The sequence below is a fragment of the Dipteris shenzhenensis genome, chromosome 8 (assembly GCF_047967505.1).
Source record: "Dipteris shenzhenensis isolate YYH24624 ecotype China chromosome 8, Dip_SZ_1.0, whole genome shotgun sequence".
In the NCBI taxonomy this organism is placed as follows: domain Eukaryota; kingdom Viridiplantae; phylum Streptophyta; class Polypodiopsida; order Gleicheniales; family Dipteridaceae; genus Dipteris; species Dipteris shenzhenensis.
This window is the reverse complement of record NC_141603.1, coordinates 2,590,536-2,615,561: the sequence shown is the minus strand read 5'-3', so window position 1 is coordinate 2,615,561 and position 25,026 is coordinate 2,590,536. Positions and strand designations below refer to the sequence as shown.

Here is a 25,026-nt window from a genome sequence, read left to right as displayed (position 1 = left end):
CGTAACTTGATGTTGTTGAGCATGCTTTGTACACGGTGTAACCTGTGCCAAGCGCATGTCTTGCAAGCAAAATCTTGGGAGCGAGTTCTTTCAAATTTGTGTTTCCCATAAAGAACAAATGAGAAATTCTTCACAAGGAAAGTTTGTGGTGCTTGTTGCATGATGGTCCAAAAATTCCTTGGTGCTAGAGGAGACACCTTTGAGCTTGGACATAAAATCTAACGAGCCACAACAAATGCATGGGTGGCAGGGAGTGTCTTCGATGCTCTTCAGGTATTGTGTGGTGGCACAACAAATTCTTTTATTTCTTGTACACTTAATTGCTTTGCCTGGAAGGCAGTGCTAATAATAATAATAATAATAATAATAATATAATGCGATAGTGTCTCCGGCATTTTCGATAAATTTCGTTAGTGTGTCTGGCATTTCGGTTAATGTCTACACAGTAGTTGATTCACCTTTTTCTTTTGTCTACACACAATCTCACAAGGTCTGTTGTAGATCTGCAGCTAAGCAATGGACGCTGCAGCCGTCGAATATGTAACACTAGACCAACATCAGGGCGTTTCTCTATCTTTGCGGCTGTACAAGCCAGTATCTTCGCCAACAAAGGATCTGACTATAATTTTAGTGCATCAATATTCCGTTCTGGGTGGATGCCAAGCGCTTCTCAAAGGGATAGCTACTAAGTTGACCTCTAAAGGCTACTTAGCTGTGACTTTCGACATGCGGGGTGTTAAAAAGTCGACAGGAAAGGCATCATGGACGGGGTCATCGGAGGTGCAAGATGTTGAGGCCGTTTGTCATTGGGCTGTTCAAAATATTCCGACCGACAGGATTCTTTTGGTTGGATCTTCTGCAGGTTTGCCGAAATTTGAATTGTTCTCTCCCGTGATTGTCTGGGAGATATGAAATGCCCGGAAAAAAATTAGAAAAGGATCAGTTTGGAGATGTTCGTATGTCATAGATCCTACATTGTATGCAAAGGATTGTGCTCGAATCGCTTCCATAGCTTCAATTCGCTTGCTTCAACCTGTTTTCTCAGGTGCACCCATTGCGGGCTCGGCAGTTGATCAAACCGAACAAGTTGTGGGGTATGTGGCATTGGGCTACCCCTTTGGACGCCTGGCCTCTATTCTCTTCGGTCGGCACAACAAACCCATCTTGGAATCAAGGAAGCCTAAGCTTTTTGTCATGGGGACAAATGATGGATTTACAAGCGTGAAGCAGCTGGAGAATAAGTTAAAATCTGCTGCAGGACGAGTTGAGACGCACCTTGTGCCTGGAGCAGGCCATTTTCAAATGGAAGGCCCAGAGTATGACGAGGAAATGGCAACTTTGATCACAGAGTTTGCTAGTACATTGTGAGCTTTAGATATGTAAGGTAAGCTAGAGCGAGGCTCTGTTCAGAGTCTGCAGGTTTGTAAGCTTGAAAAAATCATATTGCTTGGTATTTCAGTATATCTTCATGGTTCAAATGTTATCTTTGGATTTTACTTTTCAGCACTTTTTTGTCGATAACAATAAATAGAGGCTGTTGATCGGTTAAATAATAGAACTTTTTTTTTCCTCGTTTTTAGAACTTATCCGCATTCACTGAATATGAACGTTATCGTATGAGGTTCATATAAATCATTATGTTGCATGTACTACATGTAATCGATGTGAATTGTCTAGGCCACACTTAGTGCCTCTTTTTTTACTTTTTGACACTCAACACGTGTTGCCATGGATTGCAAGTCAACCTTTGCAGTCTCTACACCCATTTTGGAGTTAGAGAAATACTTTAGAGAAAAGCTATCAACATAGACCACAAACGTAGAGCCATGGAAATGATGTCTCCACAACAACGTACAGCTGCTTTTCATGCATTGGCCACTTGTACAGTGGCTCGCTAGCTTTTTACTCTCAAAAGCTGCCGGTCCACTATCCTTGAACAAGGTTGCTCCAACAACATAGTCATTTGGCATCCATTTCAACCACAAATGGTTTACTAGGATCGACTATCTGTAGCATAGGAAGCTGTTGTAATAGCATGTTTTAATTGCTTGAAACATGTGTGAAGCTCCTGTGTTCACACAAAGGGTCGATACTTATTGTATTTACCCTTTGTGTTCACACAAAGGGTCGATACTTATTGTATTTACCCTTCTCCACCCTATTACACAAGTTTGACAAGGGTAATGCTATCTTAGCATAATTCTATATGTGGGTTTGAAAGAAGTTCACAAATTCTAGAAAGGATTTGACCTCAGTATTCGTTCTCAAAATGGGCCACTCACATATCTTTATGAGTTTCTCATAGTCAATACGGATACCATTTATTGAAATGACATGTCCAAGGTATGTGAATTCCTATTTCAAGAACTCACAGTTACTGTTCTTAGCATAGAGCTTCTCTTTTCTAAGTACGAATAGCACTATCCGCCAATGGCATCCATGCTCAAAGAGTGTCTTGCTATAGATCAAGATGTCATTGAGAAACAACAAACTTTCCCTGATACTGACGACTTAAATCGTACATCATTGGCTGAAAGGTTGTTGGTGCATTAGTGAGTCCAAATGATAACACCAAGAACTCATAATGAACAAAGCGTGTGCAAAACACGGTCTTAAAGACAACTTCTATAAGAAATCCTAGATTTACTATATTTAGAAATGTGCTAAGGAACAGAAAGGAGGCTGAAATAGCAGAGAACAAGGAATATTTGTATTGCTTGAGTGTCTGTAGTGTTTGTATTGTGTCATCCATACAATTGGGCCTCTCTTATATAGAGAGTGAAGAGTCACACATGAAAAGGTGTGTACTCCAAAGTGTATGTGCATGAAGAGGTGTGTACCCCTTGTGAAGGGTGTGACCCTTGATGAGAGGGTACATTACAATAGGAATGTCAATAGAATGTCTCTTGTGAAGGGTTGTGCCTCATAGGAAGTGTCCCGTCGAAAGGGCAAGGGTTGTGCCTCATAGGAAGTGTCCCGTCGAAAGGGCTAGGAAGTGTCCCGTCGAAAGGGCATACCCTTCCACAAGTGTCCATTCATCAAACCATCCATAAGTCTAGATATAGAGAAAGGAATACATCACAGATCGTGACATCCCCTCCCACTCAAAATAAGACCCTGGTGGAGATAATGAACTGATGTAGAAAATATGAAGGTAAATTCTGAAAATACTGCTGTAAAATGTCAGGGTACTGCTATAAGTCTTCATCAGATTGCCAAGTAGCGCTGGAGTCGTCCAGATCTTGCCAAAGAACAAGGAATTCTGTGATAAGTCGATGTCGAGTCTCTCGTTGTCGATGGTTCAGAATACGCTCAGGAATAAGAGCATAATCGTCTTCGATTTCTGGGACATAATCACCTGCAGGAGGAATTGCTTCATCGCCTGGAATGTATGTCTTTAGCCAAGAAATGTGAAATGTTGGATGGATTTTACCCCATGATGGTGGTAATTCCAATTTGTAACTTAAAGGTGAATTTTTCTTGACGATCCGGAAAGGTCCATAGTATCTCGGTCGCAACTTAGGAAACACAGACTTAACCGTCTTATAGCGATGTGGGGCTACAAATAATAGCACCATGTCACCAGTGTTAAATTCCAGGTGACGTCTATGCTTGTTGGCAGACTGTTGATACCGCTCTTGCGCTTTTCGCATATGATCCCTGACTTGGAGTAGAATGTCTTGCATTTCTCGAACCAGTTGATCAGCTAGGGCCACTCGATGTTGAAGTACAAAATTCGTTGGTACAATCAGAGTGTGTCCATAAGCTGCTTGGAATGGAGTCATGCTAATGGCACTATGGAAAGAGTTATTATAAGCAAACTCAAGGAGTGGTAGATACTTTTCCCAAGCTGCTAGGCATGACTGAATATAATGTCGAAGCATTTATTCCAGAACTTGGTTGACTCTTTCAGTCTGGCCATCTGATTCTGGGTGGTAGGCTGAATTGAACAGTAGAGTTGTACCCAAAGATTCGAACTGTGAAATCCAAAAGTGATTGGTAAACTTAGGATCTCTGTCAGATATGATATTCTTGGGCAATCCATGGTGTCGGAAGATGTGTTGTATGAAGAGTTTGGCGATGTCCGGAGCCTATGCACTGCTTTTGCAAGCAACAAAGTGTGCCATTTTGGACAATCGATCAGCAATTACCATAATCTGAGTGTTACCTCTAGAGGATCGTGGTATTGTTGTAATGAAATCCATGGAAATACTTTCCCACCTTTTAGTTGGAACTGGAAGAGGCTGAAGAAGTCCTGTTGGAAGTCGTCGGCTTGCTTTCATTTGTTGACAAGATAAGCAAGATGTAACCATTTTGATGACGTCGCTTTTCATCTGAGGCCAGTAGTATGTTGCACTGAGTAACCTATAAGTCTTGTTGATGCCTGGATGGGCAGCATAAGGAACTACATGATGCTCTTTTAACAAAAGACGTCGAACATCCTTGTCATGTGGTACACAGACGCGATCTTGATAGTACAGAAGGTTGTCCGTATAAGAATAGGATGAGAAAATCTTCTGTTTGGAAGTCGAAGGTCGATCTTTTGAAAGAACTTGTACTGCTGTGCCGAAGTCTTTATCATTGAAATACTTTCCTTTGAATGAATGAGAGCATCTGCAACTACATTGCGTAGTCCCGGAATGTACTCAATGGTCATGTGAAAGTTGGCCAGAAACTCAACCCAGCGTGCTTGTCGAGCGTTCATGACTGGCTGAGTAAAGATATACTTTAGAGAGTGATGGTCTGTCTTGACTACCGAGTCGGCTCCCATGAGATAATGTTTCCAAGAGCGATAAGCATGTACAACGGCAAGAAACTCCTTATCATAAACCGGGTATCGAGTTTGGATATCAGAATGTTTATGGCTGTCAAAAGCAATAACTGTGCCTTCTTGCATCAAGACTGCTCCTATAGCGATGTCGGAAGCATCGGTCATGACCTCAAATGGAAGGTTTGGGTCAGCAATAGCCATAACTGGTGTGGTAGTGAGTGCTTGCTTGAGTTGTTGGAAACTATACTCTGTTTCAGGAAGCCACTGAAAAACGGCTGTGCTTTTCAATAATTCGGACATAGGAGTTGCGATTTGGGAAAACTGATAGACCTTTGTATGGTAGAAGTTTGCCAATCCGAGAAAAGAGCAGACATCATGAACATTCTTAGCAGTAGGCCAATTTCGGATTACCTCGACCTTCTTGGGATCCACAGAGATGCCTTGAGCTGAAATAACATGTCCCAAATATTCAAGTTGGGTCTTGAAGAACTCACTCTTCTCAATGTTGATGTAGAGAGAATTTGCACGGAGAACTTCAAAAACTTGGCGAAGATGTTGTTTGTGCTCATGTAGGGATCTGCTGAAAACGAGGATGTCATCGAGGTAAACGATGACGAACTTATCGAGGAAAGGCCTGAAGATGTCGTTCATTAGTGTCATGAATGTGGCCGGGGCATTGTTTAACCCAAAGGGCATGACCAAACATTCATAGTGTCCATACTTTGTTCGAAAAGCTGTCTTGTACTCATTGCCTTCTCGTATGCGAATTTGATGATAACTTGAACGAAGATCAATCTTTGAGGATTGTGTTGCGTGTAGAAGTTGATGGAAGAGGTCATCGATGCGAGGCAATGGATACTTGTTTTTGATCGTGAGCTTGTTGAGGGCTCGGTAGTCGATGTAGAGGCGCATTGACTTATTCTTTTTTTCCACAAGTAGTACAGGAGATCCGAAAGGGCTGCAACTGGGCCGAATGTGACCTTTGTTGAGTAGTTCGGTGACCTGTCTTTGGATTTCTTCATTTTGAGTGTAAGAAACCCGATAAGGAGGTTTCGACGGTGGATTACTGCCAGGAATAAGTTCGATTGGGTGATCCACCGGTCGTCCAGGTGGTAACTGCTTTGGCAATTCCTGTGGAAAAATATCCAGGTAGGGCTGGAAAAAAGGTTGGTTGAGGTATTCAGGAGGATCCTTTGTTGGTGTCTCCTCTACTGCCGTAACCAACAGAAGTAAAGTCTTTACTTGGCGTTTACGAACCCACTTCTTTACTTGTAGGGCAGAGGCAACTGGGGTTGAAGGAGAGTCCCTAGAACCAGTTATCTCAATAAGTTTTCCCTGGTGGACAAATTGGATAGTATGGCTGCGAAAGCTGATTGATGGATCATAGTCGTAGAGCCACTGTTGTCCAAGTATGACATTGTACCGAGAAAGAGGCATGATGTCGAAGTTCAACTAGTCCATATAATGTTGGATGCGAAAAGACAAGTTTTTGATCTTGGTGTTGCACAAGAAGATAGTTCCATTTACGAGTTCAATCTGATAGTCCATTAGACTAGGACTGGTGGTCAACCGAAGTTTGTCGACCATAGAACTAGCTAGGAAATTATAAGAGCAGCCACTGTCGATGAGGATAGTGACCGTTGTTCCACGAATCGATCCTTGAACACAAAGTACTTGAGTGGCCAGGGAAGGTTCGGGGTTGCTGGCAAGGCTCAAGTGGATGGTATTTGCCATTCGAACAGCTTTGCCTTTCTTGTCTTGTGCTGGGGTAGCATCTTCTGTTTGGGAAGTGCGAGGTTCCATATTGGAATTTTGCTTTGGTCGCTTGGGACAATCGAACCATCTATGGTCGCCTGTACAGATGGTACAAAGTCCTTTTGTGCTGGAGTTGTTCTTCTTGTCAGTGGCCGCACCTTTATGTTGGGGATGATGGTGATGACTTTGTGAAGAAGAAGAGGCGCGATCCTTGGAGGAGTGCTTCTGTTGGAATCTAGCATACGATTTCTGAGACTTCTGGGGATCTTGAGACTGTCACTGACCTTGATGACCCGAGTTTTTTCAGAACCTGGTGTTATCTTGAGGGCGAGAACCTTTGGCCATAGTAGAGTTCTGTGTGCGATTAGCACTCTGCTTCCCTGTGTTTTGGAAATTTGTAATGCGCTCTGCGTAAGCAATAGCGCCAGCTGTGGTGGTGATGTTTGCTTTAAGGACATCAATGCGTAACGAGGGATTTAGGCCTGAGATGAAAGCATGAAGGTGATCATCCTCAGTTAAACCATCAATCTCCAGCACCAATGTGGTGAACTGAGAGATGTAGGAAGACAGGGAGCCCGTTTGCTCCAACTGTCGGAGTTTTGAATGTGCTTGGAAGTCCGCATTGGTAGGTATGAACTGCTTACGGAGCACGTGTTCAAAACGTTCCCATGTTAACACAATTTTGCCGTCCTTTAAGCATCTTTGCCACCATAGAAAAGCTGTATCCTTGAGGAGGGAGGCTGCCAAGGCGATCTTTTTGCCTTCAGTGAGGTCAACAGTATCAAAATACATGCGCATTTTTGCGAGCCATTGGTCAACTGTTCGGCGATTGCGTTGACCAGTGTAGGCTTCCGGAAGTTTGATGTCAAGTCTTTTAGTTTTGGAAGCTTGAAGTAAATGGTAGAGGGCACGGAGTTCAGTGTTTTCTACCTCAGGTGGGAATGAATCCGCATAGTCATGTGGTTGCGTCACGTTGTCCTCTGTATGTGTGGTACTGCGAGAATCTTGGAGTTGTTGGACTTTCTGGACCAAGTCGGAGATGCTGTCCTGAAGTTGGGAAATTTGAAGTTGCAGTAGTGTTTCGCCTTGTACGTTGACTTCAGGGGTCTTTTTTGGACTTGAGTCTTTGATCTCTGGAGAGGCTTCACGCGAGCGTTGCGACATATGGGAGATCCCTGTGAGAAAAGTACGAACTTACGCTCTAGTTTGTACCATTCCTGGAAGAGGATTCGGGCTGCTCCCTGAGGTTGCTCATGTTGGAGGGGGCAGGCGAGGCAGGATGGAACCACTCGTGGAAATCTGGTAAAGGAGGTCCTGTTTGAGGTAACACTGGTGATGCCGAAAGGGGTGTTACTGCTTGTGAGAGTACAGGAGTAGGTTGCAGAGTCCACGGATCTGAGAAGGGATAAGGAGCTGCTGTCGAAAGTGGAGGATATCCAGGAGGAGTGCCTTCAGAGTGTAAATACTGTCTTGGGGAAGGTACAACCTGTAGAGGAGGATATCTGGGAGCTGAAGGAGGTGGAGAGTATCCTAGAGATGCCGAAGGTGAGGGGTAAAATTCTCTCCAAAGATGGACAGCAAACTCTTGAGGAATATCGGGTTCTGGGTATCTTCGTGTCTTGTGGAACACAACCTGGACTGTGTTGAGGAAGTAATGTAACTGAGGTGCCTCCCGCAGAAGATATAGGATGTGGTCCAAATCACTAGGAGGGCACGTGACACAGAAAACCCACGATGCCAAAGCTCCAAAATGGGCTGGTTGTGCAATCAGAACACGATATTGTGTGGTAGATGATGCCTGAGGTGTCCTTGAAGGGCCGGGTGAATTACCAGGGGTTTCCATGCTTTAAGGAAGCATCTTTCATTTGCTGTAATTTGATTAGAAGTAGAATGGAAAAACTACCTGGCAATAATTTCATCTGCCAAATTGTTGCGTAGAAGAGGCTTGTAGATTTCTGTCCGGAGGTCCATGTTGCAATCGGTGGCGAGGAGCAGATCTGGGCGTGGCATTTAACAGGCTGTCTTCATCACGATAGGAGGCTGAAACTGCTGCTGTAAGTCTTCATTTTAGGCCCTGTTTCATTTTACTGCTGGAGAGGCCATTGATGACTTTAGGTAGGGTTGGCACTAAAAATTTTTACGCTCATTCTCTCCATCTCTTCCATGCACAATGTGCACGGATATCCTTCTAGCGGAAAGAAATGTATCAGATAGGCGCTAGAAGGTGGGGGGCATTTCCTGCAGGCAGGAGCGAAATTTGCTCTGATACCACTGTAAGAAATCCTAGATTTACTATATTTAGAAATGTGCTAAGGAACAGAAAGGAGACTGAAATAGCAGAGAACAAGGAATATTTGTATTGCTTGAGTGTTTGTAGTGTCTGTATTGTGTCATCCATACAATTGGGCCTCTCTTATATAGAGAGTGAAGAGTTACACATGAAAAGGTGTGTACTCCAAAGTGTATGTGCATGAAGAGGTGTGTACCCCTTGTGAAGGGTGTGACCCTTGATGAGAGGGTACATCACAATAGGAATGTCTCTTGTGAAGGGTTGTGCCTCATAGGAAGTGTCCCGTTGAAAGGGCATACCCTTCCACAAGTGTCCATTCATCAAACCATCCATAAGTCTAGATATAGAGAAAGGAATACGTCACAGATCGTGACAACTTCCTCAAATATTTGTATCGGGTGAAAGCCCATTTTCAAATCGATCTCGGTGAAATATTTCTCCACAGAGCCAATTGATGAGATTGTCCATCCGAGGTGACAGATATTTGTTCTTTATCGTCAAGTGATTAAGACTTTTGTAGTCTACGCACAGACGCATAGCAGAGTCTTTCCTCTTTAACAGTAGCACTGGTGCACCTCTTGCTAGGTCTCACTTGACCGAGCTAGAGGTATTCTTGAAGTTGCCACACAATTCATCCTCCTCTTTCAAACTTGCCTTGTATGGCTGCTTGAACACAGGTTGTGCCCTATGCACGAGTTCGATCCAATAGTCAACATTCCTCATAGGAGGTAGCCCCATGGGAAGTTTCCTTGGAAACACGTATGAATATTTAGACATAATGTCACGTATTAATTGAGCCTCGGGTGAATCCTCACTCCAAGAGCTCGGACTAATCATGTTTTCTGTCTCAGTAGCTAAGACATAAGATTCAGTATGCTCCTTTATATTGTACATATACCAAACAGTGGGTAGCCCCTATGCACACTGCTCATCCATCATTCACTCATCAAGGTGGGCGGTCAAGTCCATGGCTGAAGTATTATTATGAGCAAAAAAGTTGGCTGTATTCTTACCCTAATTGCTTCTTTCTGGGACAGCAAAGACATTATTATCATTATCGTAAGAGAGAATTGTTGCATAGATGTGTTTTTCAGAGAAAGAATTCAAATTATTATCAAAATACATGTCGGGCTTTTCTACACACTAAAGAGCATCACATCTCAATATTGCAACAATAGACATGTTTCCAACGCAGAACAAAAATATTGATTAATGGACACATGTAATTTCAAATCAAGTTGAGAGGCCATCTTTACCATAGTTCCACAAAGATGTCCATGCAGAGTAAATAACTTTTCATTTAACTTACATGATTCTTGTAGTCAATATATACAGAATGGCTCTTGGCAAAGAACCATTCCATCCAATCAAAATGTCTACCCTATCTATTCTGATAGCATGGAAAGACAAGCTCTCTAAGTAGTCTTGAACCTCCACTGGAAGTTCCGGAACCATCTCTTCCTAGGATTTTGTTGCTCCATGCGTAAGATTAACCACGTAGCGGTGGCTACTAGGAACAATTGGGATAATTCTTTCTATCTTAAATGGTGCATTGCCCTATCAGCTAGATATAGATGCTTGTTTGGGAGAGACTAAAATGAAATCGTTTAGACTTCACAAGCACTTGTAGAATGAAGAGATTTTGGACTACTTTTTGATTAGCCTTCTCCTTTAGTGCTAGCCTTTGTCATGGCTGAGTCTGCCCTTCACCTCCGGAGTGCCGACAAAAACTCAGTACAAAGATTTTGTATAAATGGATGCTCAAGTATGTGTGGGTGTGTGGATTTGTATGTGTGAGAGCATATTTTTATACTATGGTCTACTGGTCTACCCCCACTGTTGGGCGCTGATGATGTCAGTGGGGATGTCATAGTAGCTAGTCCCTGCTATGCGTGATGGAGTTTATGGTTTTCAATCTTATGAGTGACTATCGTGAGATTGAAACTGCACTACGTTGTGTTTTTAGAGGAGAGTTTGGGAATGTTCCTGGATTCATCTAGGTATATGCACAGCTTTTGTACAAGAGAAGCTTCAGTAAAATTGTGACTTCCCTTATCAAATAGAACTGGAATTGGATGCCCATTGACGTAACTCGCCATACGGATTAAGTTGTGGGATCCAAACACATTAACATTAAAATGACATTTCTCACAACGTATGTCAGAAGAAAAGACATCTAGACTAGCAATGTGACAAGGATTACGTGGCCCACATGATTTGATTAAGGGGAGCCGCGTTTCCTTTTCCCTTATTGTGGTTTAAAGGACAAGTGTCTGACAAGTGACCTGGTTTACCACACTTCAAGCAGAGTCCCTTTGCTCAGGCTTCCTCTTGTGCCGGAGAATTGGTACGAGGCTTCTTAGCAAGAGGACCTGACATCTGCTTGTTGAAATTAGTCATTTCAGGCTTGGAGTTGTCAGCTTGACGGTTCTTACAGTTGTTTGCCTTTTTCGGCTTTTCACTTATCCGGCCGGCGAACCCTTGTGTCCAAAGGTACTATCATAATTCTTTGCAAAGTGGATAGCCTGATCTAGTGTCTCTAGCTTGTTCCTTCAGATTTCATTCTGATAATCCTTTGGCAAACTATTTACAAAGAGCAAGTGTAGCGTTTCTTGATATTTTGTAGTGATGTCCTGTCCCTCTTGGATGTATGATTCGAGAGACCTTGTACCTTTCGTCAAGTTTTGGAGCTTTGAAAGTTGTCGTACTCATGAGGTTCTTCAAGGAATTCACTCGTGAAAGCTTCACAAAATTCAGCCCAAGGCATAGGTGCTGAAGGCTTGCCTTCAGTTCCCGCCACCAAGTAAAGACCTTTCTCGCAAATACATCTCAACAAGGATTGCCAAAATATTGTTGGGATAATAATGATGGCAAAATGTGCCCCCCACTTGTTCAAGTGTTCTCTCCTTTTTTTCCCCTGAATAAAAGGAGGGCATACCATAATGTTTCTTGTGGGCTTCTTGAGTTTGTTGCAAAACTAGGAGTTTTTGCTGTGTAGTTTACATCTGGTAGAACAAGCTCTGAAGAACCTGGGTGCCAATTTGGACTACCTGCACCTGTGGTGGTGCAGGAGGTCTAGGAGTTGTAGCTTGTGGAGTTCCATCGTCAGAAGTTACTTCCATGATGAGAGAGAGTAGATGCAAGAAAGAGGGGGTGAAACTGATCAAGAATCACAATGTTTCTCCCTTCGCAAAGATTGCTTGAAATTGGTGAGCTAAAGCTGTAACAGATTAGCTAGGAGTAGAGAGGGTTGACGGAGCATTCAATTCCAACCAAGAGAGGGCGATTTGGTGGAGAATAAAGTTGTTTATGGGTCTGGAAATGGGCTGGACGAGACGCTGGTTGGTGTGCTAAAAAGGTGTGAAATAGAGGGGAAAAAGTAGGTGCATGCATGGGCTGCATGGCTGGCTAGGTGGCTGTGGGAAAAGGTGTGGCATGCAGGCCACATACTTTACTTTCCTTTTGGAACTTTCCAAAAGGATTGGTCTTCACGAAAAGTACTTTTAGGAATTAAAGTTGGCTTTGCTGAAAGTGAATGGAAGAACTTTAGTTCTAGTGGGGATACTTTTAGCATGCATGCCATGTATGGCACTTTGCACAAAAATCAACTTTAGAACTCGTGTCCCAGAATAGTTTGCATGGCAGTAAACATGCATACACCCATAGTGCTTGCATGAAGCTTACTTGACACACAATCCAAGGCGTAAAGTAGAGGCTTTTAGCAGTCCCAACTGCTAAAGGAACTTTTTAAGGCATGCAGTCTAAAAAAGTAATTGCATCTTACACATGCAACGTTCCTTTACCCTAAAAAGTAGGACTGGCCATGCAAGACCCAAGTTCACCTCATTTCACCTACAGGCAACCTTGGAGACCCAATGAATCAGCCTGGAGTCACCAAAAAGTCTCAACACCTCAATTGGCCCCTATTTCTGCATGAGACAGGCCAAGAACAGATTTGCAACTGTTCTAGGCTGTTAACAAATGGAAGCAAGTAGAAGGCTACCACCAGGATTCCTTCAGCTGCTTCCTATTCCAACTGAAAGAGTGGAAAGCATCTCCATGAATTTCATTACAAGTTTGCCTTGTTCCTCAAAAGTAACGCACAAATTATGGTAATCATGGATTAGTTGTAAAAAAGGACACATTCATCTCTTGGAAGAAGAGTGCTCAAGCTTCGGACAGCACACAGTTATTCATACCACACATTTTTTGACTCCATGGTCTACCAAATCAGACTGAATTCCCAAGTTCAATAGTCAATTTTGGATATCTCTCTTTGAGTCTTTGGACACAACATTCCTATTCAGCTTATAATATATCTAGAATCAAATGGTCAAATTGAAGGTGTCAACCAAGTCTTGAAAAAATGTTAGTCACTACATTTAGTTAATATTATCTATCACTCATACAGTTTGCATGCAAAAACTCTTTTCACATTGATATCAGCATGACTCCTTTTCAAGCAGCCCATGGACACGCTACAGTATTACCCACTAATTTTGTACTTCAACAGCGAGTGGCCTTGGCTGATCAGATTGTTCAAGGAATGCAAGATATCCTACTAGAAGTCAGGAATCAAATGTGCAAAGCGCAAGAGTGATATCAATGTTCTGCCAAAAAACGTGTTGGAAGAATAGGATCACTTTCCCACTTGTGAGCCTCCATAATTGGAGGACATGGGGCAGGATGCCATACAGTGTTAGATGGGTTTGATAGGGTAAAATGAGGGCTACCCTGTGCAACGGACTGCTGCCACATGGGCAGGATGCATACCTCCTTGTATTAGTTGAAGGGCAGCTTCAGAGTCCACCCTGGCCAGCAACAATTGTTGGCAGAGACCCTGCAGAGAAGGATGTGCAGAGGCTGGTGCAGGCCATGGACTGGTGCTGCATCAGCAGGACTGTATGGCAGGACAGCAAGATCATTTTTGCAGGACAGTAGCATGTACGGCAACTGGAGCAGTCTGTGGTTGAGCTGGTCAGAAGTACAAATTCGGCTTACTGTCTGTTGTAGGGCCTGGAGATTGCAGATGGTCCGGGGTAGACCCCAGCAAGAGGCACCTGTAGCAGGGCCTTATATAGACCCAGAACAGGGTTGGCTGATCAGAGTACAGAAATCCCAAGTTCACTAGTCATTTTTTGACTTCTTTTTTGAGTCGTTGGACACAATATTACTCTTCACCTCAGCATATCATCCAGAATCAGATGGTCAGACTGAAACAGTTACTAAGTCTTGGAAGAAATGCTAGGTCACTACATTTAGTTAAGATTATCTTTGTGGGAAGAGTGTTTATCACTCATAGACGCATACAAGAACTCTTTTCACAGTGCTATCAGCACAACTCCTTTTCAAGTATCCCATGGGCACACTCGGATAGTACACTAGACGACAAGAATTAAAGAGCTGATTGCAAGCACGATATGAAAGTTTTGTTGGATATGTAGAGGTCACCTCCCCATCTATGAGCCCCCAAATGAGGGGTGCATTGGGGGAGGGGTGGACCATAGGACAATAGAAATAGATTTGGGGCTGCCACATGGGCAGCAAACAGGCCTGCCATGTGGGCAGCACAAAAGAGGGAATAGCTGGCAGTGGAGAGGCACCATGGAGGGCAGATCTGGCAGAGCTATGTCCAGAGGATGTCCACGATTTGAAAGGGCAGACCTGCGCAGGGTTTACAGGCACAAAGGGCTGCGATAAGTCAGCGATGACATCAACAGGGGTACGGGGAGGTACAGCAGGCCGTACGGACTGTTTTTGGAGCAGATCCGGAAGCTGGAAGGGGCCTAGCAGGAGGCGGAAATACAGCAGCATGGAGGCACACTTTTCGCAGCAATTTTGGGGGACCAGGGGACCCTGAAATAGGCTGGGTTGGGGCTGGACAGGCCTGGGCCAGTGGCTGCCTGCCACATTGCCAGGCTGGGCTATCCAGCCCTCAAACTGTGTGCCCCCACAAGGGGGTTATGCAGATCTGGAAAGCCGGGTGGGGGAGGGCTGTTTGGATCGGCCCAAACTCCCCTACCTGGTTGGTTTGGTTGAGGGGCTTGGAGCCCTATATAAGGGGCCCTTTGGGGCCTTATGTGGCATCATCTGGAGCAGCCACTAGGAGCAGATTTGTGCAGCAGGTCAGCAGCCTTTGGGCCTACTTCCAGGAGGACAAAGGCAGGCTGAGGAGCAGCAGACATATTTCATAGGAAGCTGCCAACCTAGGCTGACTACTTGGGCAGTAACGTGGAGAGATCACGGACGGAGAGTCTACATAAGCTTAGAGAGGAGCACGTGGGCTCAGTGATCTAAAGGCGCTAAGAAGATAGTGGGAGAGTTTTTTGGTATGGTCAGAGGACCACAGTTTGGTGGGACTCTGCATCTCTCTTGTGTGTTGTGTCCTGTTTTGGCCGGAATTATACATTTTGTGCATTCTATATCTCTCTTGTGATTCACAGTCTATTTACTGGCTTGCACACACTCAGGGTGGTGAAGTACACATAAGTAAATAAGTATTTGATTGTGTAGTTGAACACTCCCATGTGCATCCTCGGGACAGTCTATCAGTCTTCTGCTCTGCAGGATACCCTCTGTAGGGATCATTTCTAACATGGTATTCAGAGCCCTGATGGAAGTTCACGAGAAGTGGAGCTTGAAGGCAAGGAAGGACAGCCTTGATTCATTGCTTGGGGGAATCTATTTCGAAGTTTGAAGGATTGTACCCAGGCAGGAGGCTCAGGTTCAGATGTGTGTCTGAAGGATTGTACCTAGGTGGGAGGCTCCGATTCAGGAAGGTGTACGATACACTTTATCCATTTTTTAGTTTATGTCATGGCCAACAGATATTAGATCCCTAACTTTGGAGACACGGGCAAGCCTGATGGGACCATTGTGGAAGATGAAGGTTCAGAGCAACTTAGAATGGGAGAGAGTGTTAGAAGGTCACTGCCCCACCTGTGAGCCCCCGATTTGAGGGGACAAGGGGGCAGGAGACCATAGGGGTATGGGGGAGAGGTATAGCACACATAGACCTGGCTTTCTGGCTGAGGATCTGCACCAGATCTGAGGCAACAGGAAGCAGCACCTTGCGTGGAATACTGTGCCAGCAGAAGAGGGCCTGGATCTGAGTATGCAGGGCAGAGTTTGGGCCTGGCAGCAGCAGCCCACAAGCCCCGCAAAGGGGCCTACTTATAGGCCAGACCAGTTGGATCTGGTCGGCCATCTTCTGCCCTATATAACCGACCAGATCTGGTTGGTTAGGGCTTCCTACCAGTCGGTGCATGCAGCAGGGGACCGACCCCTGGTCGGCCACTTCTTGAGGGCTCCTTGCCCTCCTATAAATATCCCCCCCCCCTTCCCCCCTCATTCCTCATCACCTGCACTAAAGCCTTGCACATAGGCAAGTGCACAGGGACAGGAAGAGACTCAGCATTTTGTGACAGCACTCGGGCTGTTTGTACACGCTCTCTCTTGAGCTTTTGTTGCCCACCATTGTGGGGGAATATATCTGAGTTTTGGTCTGAGTGATTCTATCCTCTATTCCCAACATGGTATCAGAGCTAGGTTCACAGCTCTAGATCGGAGTACCTCTGCTTGAAGGCGACTCCAATCGACACTCAGGTTAGGTGCATGGTCAAGTTCTCCGCTGTATATTCAGTTTACTGTTCTTTACTACAGCAAGGATGGAGGACAAAGATTCTACTGTTGCCTCTTCAGCCCATTCTCTTCCTTCCTCCTCCAAATTCCCCTCATTTACAATCCTGAACTTCGGAGAGTCAGGGAAGCTAGATGGGTCTAAATACTCGATCTGGAAAATGAAGATCCGAAGATCCGTAGCCATCTTGTGGCCCGGAAGTTGTGGAAGCTAACGACAGGAGTGGAGGCAAAACCGGAAGACTTGTTGGATAAGAGGGGAAAGATACTCATTCCAGTGGATCGTGAAGAACTTGAGAATTGTGAAGAGAGATGTGCCCACTCTCTAGCATTAATGATAGGGACCACGGCGGACTCTGTTCTAACTTCTTCCGCACATCCAGGTAGCCGAGACGTCTGTAGAGGCGTGGGCTATCTTGAAGGATTTGTATGAAACGGATAATACATCTCGGATTCTGATGCTTCAACACCAATTGCACAACCTGGACATGAATGAAGGTGACAATGTTCATGACCATTTGATGAAAGTCAAGATGGTGAGGGACCAGCTCGTGGCAGTTGGTCAGAAGGTGGAGTCAAGTCAACCGGCACTGTTGACCTTACACAAGCTACCTAGAAGCTTTAAGAGTTTCGTGACTACGGTCATTGTAGGATAGAGGACCAAGCCTCTCACCTTCGAGGAGCTTGGGCCTTTATTATTGCAGGAAGAGGCTCGGGAAAAGCTATTTTCGCAATCGAATGAGAAGGCTCTCGTGGCGAGGGACAAGCCCGACAAGGGTAAGTTCAAAGACTCAAAAAACAAATACAAGACCGAGGATAGAGAGAAAAAGAGGCAGATGAAGTGCTTCTACTGTGAGAAGCTTGGTCATTCCGTTAAAGAGTGTCGCAAGAAGAAGGTGGACCTCAAGAAGGAGTCCAAGTCCAAGGAGGAGCCAAAGACTAAATCAGCAAATGTCACGACCGGTGCTCTCTTCATCATCACTGGGCACTGCTCCGCGTATGCAGTCAGTGAGGGAGAGGAAGGTTGGTATGTGGACAGTGGAGCTTCAAAGCACATGTCCAACAAGAAGGAATGGTTCAAAACCATGGAAGGAGAGCGGGGAGGTAATCAAAGCCTTCTGCACCGACAGAGGGGGGGAGTTCACTTCGACCGAGTTCAATGGATTCTGCAAGAAGCAAGGGATCAAGCATTTGTGCATGTATACATAGATGAGTGAACAAAGCTGGATCCCCATAGCCGGAGCCGTATCTTTGTGGGATATAGCGAAGAGTCCAAGGCCTACCGCCTATTTGACCCAGACAAGAAGAAGATCCTTATCAGCAAGGATGTGATCTTTCAAGAGACCGAGCCATAGCCTACCGAGGAGGTTCTAGAACTTCCAGCGTTACCCCCACCCAAAGCCACCATCCACGAGGTGGAGCTGATTGAAGATGCGGAGGAGGAGCATTCCATTCCAGAGCTAGCTCCCAAGTCAACTTCATCCAAAATACCTCCATTAGAGAAGAAGCTACCTCAATGGTATTTGAAGACATTAGCAGACTCACGGGTCACGGACATACCCGAGAGCAGTTTTGGAGCGCGATGGTCTCAAAGAAACATGAAGACTCCCTCCGTGAACTTCGCTTTGGTAGCTCAACTTGCTGAGCCCCGTTCCTTCCAGAAAGCGAAGGATATGCGAGAATGGCAGGAAGCCATGAAGGCTGAGATGGAAGCCATTTTGAAAAATGACACCTGGGATTTAGTACCCAAACCAACCAAGTGGAAGATCATCGGGACTAAATGGGTGTAGAAGCTTAAGTTCAAGTCAGATGGGAGCTTGGACAAATACAAAGCAACATTGGTGGTAAAAGGCTATGCACAGTTTGAAGGGCTTGACTTCGACGAGACCTTTGCTCCCATAGCTAGGATGGTGACTATTCGGATAGTCATTGCCTTGGTAGGTGGCCTTTTTTTGAGATGGAAGTCAAGTCTGCATTTTTGAATGGCAACCTGGAGGAGGAGGTATATGTGGCACAGCCACCAGGATTTCAGATTCCAGGATCCCCATCAAAAGTCTGCAAACTGAAGAAGGCCTTATACGGGCTAAAACAGGCCCCCAGAGCTTGGCACCAGCAGATAGATGTGTTCTTCCAGAAGATCAGGCTTTAGCGGAGTCCATTAGAGGCAAATCTCTATCTTGACACAGAGGGGGATTTGAGGCTGGTATTGATTCTATATGTGGATGACCTCATCATTACTGAGGATCATACAAAGAAGATTGCTCAGGTTAAGAGACTTCTTATGGAGGAGTTCGAGATGATTGACTTAGGCATACTTCACTACTTCCTTGGGATTGAGGTGAAACAGGGAAAGAGCAATATCTTTATTTCACAGGAGAAGTATTGCAGGGAACTGCTCAAACGCTTTGAGATGGAAAATTGCAAGCTGCAGTGACTCCTATTGAAACTGGTTTGAAGCTGAGTGTGCGTGGTCCATCTCAGCCAGTTGATTCATCATTGTATCGACGCTTGGTGGGGAGTTTGCTTTACCTCACCAATACTCGACCAGACATCTCCTTCGTAGTTGGATTGCTCTGTCAGTTCTCCGCGATGTAGAGGCAAATGTGCGTGAAGGAAGTGGTTTTGTCAGCGAGGCTCAAATGTGAGTGTAATTTGCACCGAAATGTGCGCGTAATGTGACGAGCGCGTAGAGCACGAAAAACGAGCGACTTTCCTTTTTGGAGCGTCCTCAAATTCTTCCTGGATCAAGAGGTACGGCTTGATCTAGGTGCACCCAAGAAGGCTCATTGGGATGTAGGTATGAGGGTGCTAAGGTGCTTGAAGGGTACCAGCACTTACGGCATCACTTATACCACAGGCATTGAGTTGGGAGGTTTCTGTGATAGTGATTGGGCAGGTGACATTGATACCCGGAGATCGACCTCTGGATATTGTTTCTTACTCTCATCAGAAGCTATGTCATGGCTGAGTAAGAAACAACCTACTGTCACCCTTTCATCTACAGAGACGGAGTACAGGGCTGCCTGTATAGCGGCATGTGAAGCATTGTGGCTCAGGTGGATCTTGGAGGACATGAATGTGGCCCAAGAAGATGCGACTGCAGTTATGTGCGACAACCAGAGTTGCATAGCGATCGCCAACAACCCCGTGTTCCATGCACGGACGAAGCACATCGAGGTCCACTACCACTTTGTACGGGAACTCATCGACTATAAGTCATAGAGTTGATATACTGCCCAACCAACGACATCATCTTAGATGTCTTCATGAAGGCGCTTCCCAGAGAGCAGCTGGAGCACCTCATTCAACGCATGGGGATCGGCCCATAGTTGTGACACTGAGAGGGGGTGTTAGAAGGTCACTCCCCCGCCTGTGAGCCCCCGATTTGAGGGGACAAGGGGGCAGGAGACCATAGGGGTATGGGGGAGAGGTATAGCACACATAGACCTGGCTTTCTGGCTGAGGATCTACACCAGATCTGAGGCAACAGGAAGCAGCACCTTGCGTGAAATATTGCGCCAGCAGAAGAGGGCCTGGATCTGAGTATGCAGGGCAGAGTTTGGGCCTGGCAGCAGCAGCCCACAAGCCCCGCAAAGGGGCCTACTTATAGGCCAGACCACTCAGATCTGGTCGGCCATCTTCTGCCCTAGATAACCGACCAGATCTGGTTGGTTAGGGCTCCCTACCAGTCGGTGCATGCAGCAGGGGACCGACCCCTGGTCGGCCACTTCTTGAGGGCTCCTTGCCCTCCTATAAATATCCCCCCCTTCCCCCCTCATTCCTCATCACCTGCACTAAAGCCTTGCACATAGGCAAGCACACGGGGAGAGGAAGAGACTCAGCATTTTGTGACAGCACTCGGACTGTTTGTACACGCTCTCTCTTGAGCTTTTGTTGCCCACCATTGTGGGGGAATATATCTGAGTTTTGGTCTATCTCTCTTTCAGTTTTTTGAGTGTTGTATGAGCTAGAGAGGAAGTGAGGTGTGAGTGATTCTATCCTCTATTTCCAACAGAGAGTTGATGCCTCAACCCATCGTGACTACTCCGGCCACAATGGCTGCAACAGCGGTGATGACACCAGCAGACCCGGTGTTAGTGAGAGCCTGGCAGTTCCGTGATGCGGAGGCCTTGGCCATCATTGTGGGCACCACGGCAAACGCCGTGTTTCCTCACATACAGACGACAAACACTTCTTTCGAGACGTGGACCACGATGAGGGACATGTATGAGCTCAACAATGAAGCGAGGATCTTGGACCTCGAGACAGAGCTAATGGATGAGGGTGATTCAGTCCACGATCGCATCACCAAGATGAAGGTGGTGTGGGATCAGCTGGCGGTAGTTGGTCAAAGGATGAGCGCGACCAAGATGGCAAGGCTATTGCTGGGAATGCTCCCCCGGAGCTATAGTAGTTTTGTGGCTACAATGATTGCAGGGCAGAGGGTGGCGCCAGTGCCATTCGAGGAGCTGGTACCATTGCTGCTGCAACAAGAAGCTCGGGAAAACAAATCTGATGCAATAGATGACCAAGCCTTAATGGCTCAGGACAGGAGCAAAGGCAAGGGTAAGGGTAAGTCTGGTAAAGGCAAGCCCAAGAAGGACAAATCAGTTTTGATTATGCAATGATGGATCCTATAATAATAGTGGAGTTGCTTCATGCACTCCCATTTTGGGAATTTGATGTATAAGCTACTCATTGGTCCCATAGATCTCTTTGTTCTTCCATGGATGTTAAAAGATCTTTCTTTATTTCATTCTGTGTGTGTGTACACGTATGTGTCTAGCATTCATACTTCCCAACTCAACTAGATAGCATATGCTTCAGATTGAGGAGAATGAACAGCAGTAAGGACAGCCAAAATATGAAGTTTTGTTGACCAAAATAGGTCAATCTTCACACAAATGGTAGCACCAACATCCATAAACTGCTTCAATCAGTTGTCGGAATGAGCTATACATAATCGTGTTGTAAAAATATCTAACCCTGTACATCTAGCTCAAAATCTAACTTCTGATCCCATGTTAGAATACACAGCAGTGGAAAAATGAATTATCCATGAGATTGGGTCTTTGTGCAATTCTGCAGACCACAGCATGAGCCCTTTTATCCAGCCCCCTTGCCCCTCCACATGGCTTGTGTGCAGCATCACAACAGTCCCAATGTGGACTGATCTGCCTCCACAAATAATACCAAGTAGGACAATCATATGCTGTCTATGTGGCAGTCTGTGTGACAGCTTCTCCCTTCCCCCTATTTCTCTACAAGTGTCACTCCCCCATGCTCTCCTTATTTGGGGGCTTAACAAGTGGGGAGTTGACTATCTATTCTGGTAAATTGTAGTCAAGACTCTTTGATGATGTATGAACTTCTGCATTTGCACCAATTTTGAGACTTGCCCGCTTTTCAAGGGGTGACATGTGGCACCTACTGACTGAAAACACTTTTCGAGACAGAAATATGCACAAATGTAGATTATAGGCTCAAGATGCAGTATTCAAAAGCTCAGAGAAAAATGGTAAGAATTCACGTTTCTTGTGATTTTATGGCTCTGATACTGCTTCAAATATTAGCTCTACTACAGAAACAGAATAGCTGCTGGCAGATCACCATTTATGACTCAATTATATATGAGATAGTACCCCAACATTACATGTGCAATGGCACCACAAACTTCAGAACCCCTATATTTCTACTAGGAATAGCAGTGAATTGCCCAAGTAATCTACTATTTCAGACATATACAGCCAAATGAACAGCTGTGGTGATTATTAGAGTGAGCCCCCTGCTACACTGTGTTCCACGTTTCTTGTATTTTCAAAATTCACATGCCAATACAATTAATTTTGTTGTATTGTCCACTATTTTGAGTCCTGAAAGTTACTTTCATGCCTCCTTGCTTTTTTTAGTTTTGTATGTCTCTTACTGTCATGTGCTTCAACATTCATGGACATCAGACGATGGAGATTGCAGAATGGCAACAGTCAAGTCTTTATCTGTGAAAATCAGGGGGATTTACCCATTGAAACAGAGTTTTAAAATTGTGCCTGGCTTGAATATCGTAAGGAAGCAACAAGTCAATCACTCTGTGTATTATAAGAACAGCCGTAATGTTGCTGGAGGACAATTGGCTGCTCTTCTGGGTATGGGCTCTGCTTCACATTTCTTCTGCTGCTGACAAGAATGGGGAAAAAGAAAGCTTGGAGCTTTTGAAGTGACTATTTGTTGCTCAATGATGACACGTCGGATCTCAGAGGAGGTCTCTAGTTGACCTAGAAAGTATCCCTGCTCGGAACCTGGTTGGATGATCTAGACCCAGCAAACTACTTTGGCTGGCTGTTAGCCTTTGATGAGATCCAGTTGATATGGCTTACCAGGTGGGCTGTCCTGTAATTATTCTAGTCAAGAAAAGCTCAGGTTGATAGATTGAACCAGACAAAGATGATACTACATTGATAATAAAGATTGGCGTTTGAGAAGAAATTCACACTAAGGTCTGTGCATAAAAAGGTGCACGGTTGTAGGAAGAAACGTCTTCCTGTAAGGAAAAGGCACACCCCTTAGAAATAAAACGTTTTCTGGATTAAGTGTCGCGTGGGCTGAAACACAAAATTTCAGTGAGTCATGTAACTTGTTGCAAGAAATTTGACAAACCTATATTGACTGCCAAAGTATTGAGTGGGATATGGTTTTCCAATACTGATGTTTGGTGCAGTTGCCGTGTTACATTGGATGGCTGTCACAAAGTCCAACACTTGCTCTGCACTAATAAGATTATGCATCAAAGTGTCCGTCTCAACTCCATCTTCCTCATCTTCTTACATCATGCTTTGCATGTCACTATTTTTAGGCTGAGTTCTTTGTTGTTTCTTTAAATTGTGCAAGCGATTGTACCACTCATTACTTATGGTCACATTATTGCTTTGATAAAGAGGCGTTGGCAAGAGTTTGTTCATTGTAGCCATGAGAACCAATGGCCTGACATTACCAATCATATAGCTTGATTTGTACTCCCTTTTAAAAAAATACCAACCATCTTGCTTGCGTCGTCATCAATGAATCATGGCAAGATGTTCTGGACTTTTGTTGTGTCAACCCTGACATTGATCACACTTTCTTTGACACCATATTGTCCATCAAAAGCTAGTTCCCTTATCTTTGTGAAAGCTATGCGTGGAGCCACTAATATTTCCTCTGTCATTTTATATAGAAACCTCTTGAATGGATTTATTAATTTGTATTTGTGTAGGCCTGAAGTATTTGGAAAATCTACTCTTCTCAATTGTTCTTCTACAATCCTTACATATACAAAATGTTTTTGTATAGTATGCAAGATTGATTTCTTCTCGCCTTCCTATAATCCACTCAAAATGTTATTTGTTCAAAAAACAGGTTTGCTTCTTGAAAAGCAATTGCTCGCATGACGTGAAAAGAATTGACTTTTTGAAGCCCTACTTTTACTCTTTTGCTTCTCTTTTAAAAATCAGACTCACATTTCAGAGGATGATCACTTCACTCCATGGAAGAAGTAGGAGAGACCATACTTTAATGATTGTCTCCCACAATCTTCAAACAAAGGCAAGTGGCGGCTGCATTAGAGCTAAGATTTTGCACAAAAGAATATGGGAGGTCTTATGACATTCATATATTGGAAAGCCGAAGCGCAAATATGACGTGTATAATAAGGAGCTACTTGGCATGATTCATGCCTTGCATGTTTGGAAGCATTGTTTACAAGGCGTTTACATTTTTATTTAGAGGGATCGTTAGAATGTTTTCTATTTTGTTAGTCAACCATTGGTAACCAAAAGTATAAGAGATGGGCAAATTCCCTGTTGCATTTATCTTCCAAGTTCACCATACGTAGTTGTAGATACCCCTATCTTGAAGATCATGGCATTGATAAATATATCAAGCGACAAGGCATTTGCCTTGCATCATATGCCTCAAAATACAATCACTCAAATGGCTGTTCTAAGAAAAGGCGCAATACTAAAATAATAACGTTCATGAAATTCAATAAAGTGAGAGACCCAAACAACTACTATAGAGAAAAAATATTGCTATATGCTCCATTTAAAAGTGATGAGTTCCAACCTTTAAAACAATATGGCACATGGAGAGATGTCAATGTATATGTGTTGCCTCATTAACACAGTAACCATGCAACCTAGTATGACTTCCTCTAGATTCAATTCCCAACTATTGGTGCTTCTAATGTATCTAAATACTCTTTGAATTTCATTCCAATGTCATTATTTTGGCTTGACATAAATTGTGCCAATGTGATTATTTTGGCTTTGACAAGTGCCAATGAACTAATAGCATAACATATATCTAGCCTTGTGATTGTCAAATATCTAAAAGTCCCAATAAGCTATCTATAGTACACTTTCAATCACTGTTGGTTTTCTTGATCTTTTGCCAAGTTCAAATTCTATTCCATTGGAGCTACTGCAATCTTGCAATCCTACATATGGAACTTTTGAATAGATGTCAATATATATGTGTTGCCTCATGAATGTGCTTTTTGCATCCCTCCAAAATATTGCACCTAGACAATAATGCATGG

General features: G+C 44.3%; 1 protein-coding gene across 2 annotated transcripts; it reads left to right on the top strand.

Annotated features, from left to right (window-relative positions):
• The first annotated feature begins 426 nt into the window (after window positions 1-426).
• LOC147898959 (alpha/beta-Hydrolases superfamily protein) lies at window positions 427-23,180 on the top strand. 2 transcript variants are annotated; one of them, XM_087378229.1, is made up of 3 exons: window positions 427-862; window positions 1,046-1,384; window positions 22,464-23,180. In XM_087378229.1, the coding sequence occupies exons 1-2, from the start codon at window positions 517-519 to the stop codon at window positions 1,366-1,368; spliced, it is 669 nt and encodes a 222-aa protein (XP_087234355.1). In that variant the 5' UTR covers window positions 427-516; the 3' UTR covers window positions 1,369-1,384; window positions 22,464-23,180. The 2 variants fall into 2 exon arrangements, with proteins under 2 accessions (XP_087234355.1, XP_087234354.1); XM_087378228.1 differs by having other exon boundaries at window positions 22,412-23,178.
• The last annotated feature ends 1,846 nt before the right edge of the window (window positions 23,181-25,026 follow it).

What these genes read in the sequence shown, in the direction of transcription:
- LOC147898959 (XM_087378229.1), top strand. Translation starts at nt 517, where the DNA reads ATGGACGCTGCAGCCGTCGAATATGTAACACTAGACCAACATCAGGGC. An exon ending in TTTGGTTGGATCTTCTGCAG is followed by an intron (nt 863 to 1,045) that starts GTTTGCCGAAAT and finishes CTGTTTTCTCAG; the next exon opens with GTGCACCCATTGCGGGCTCG.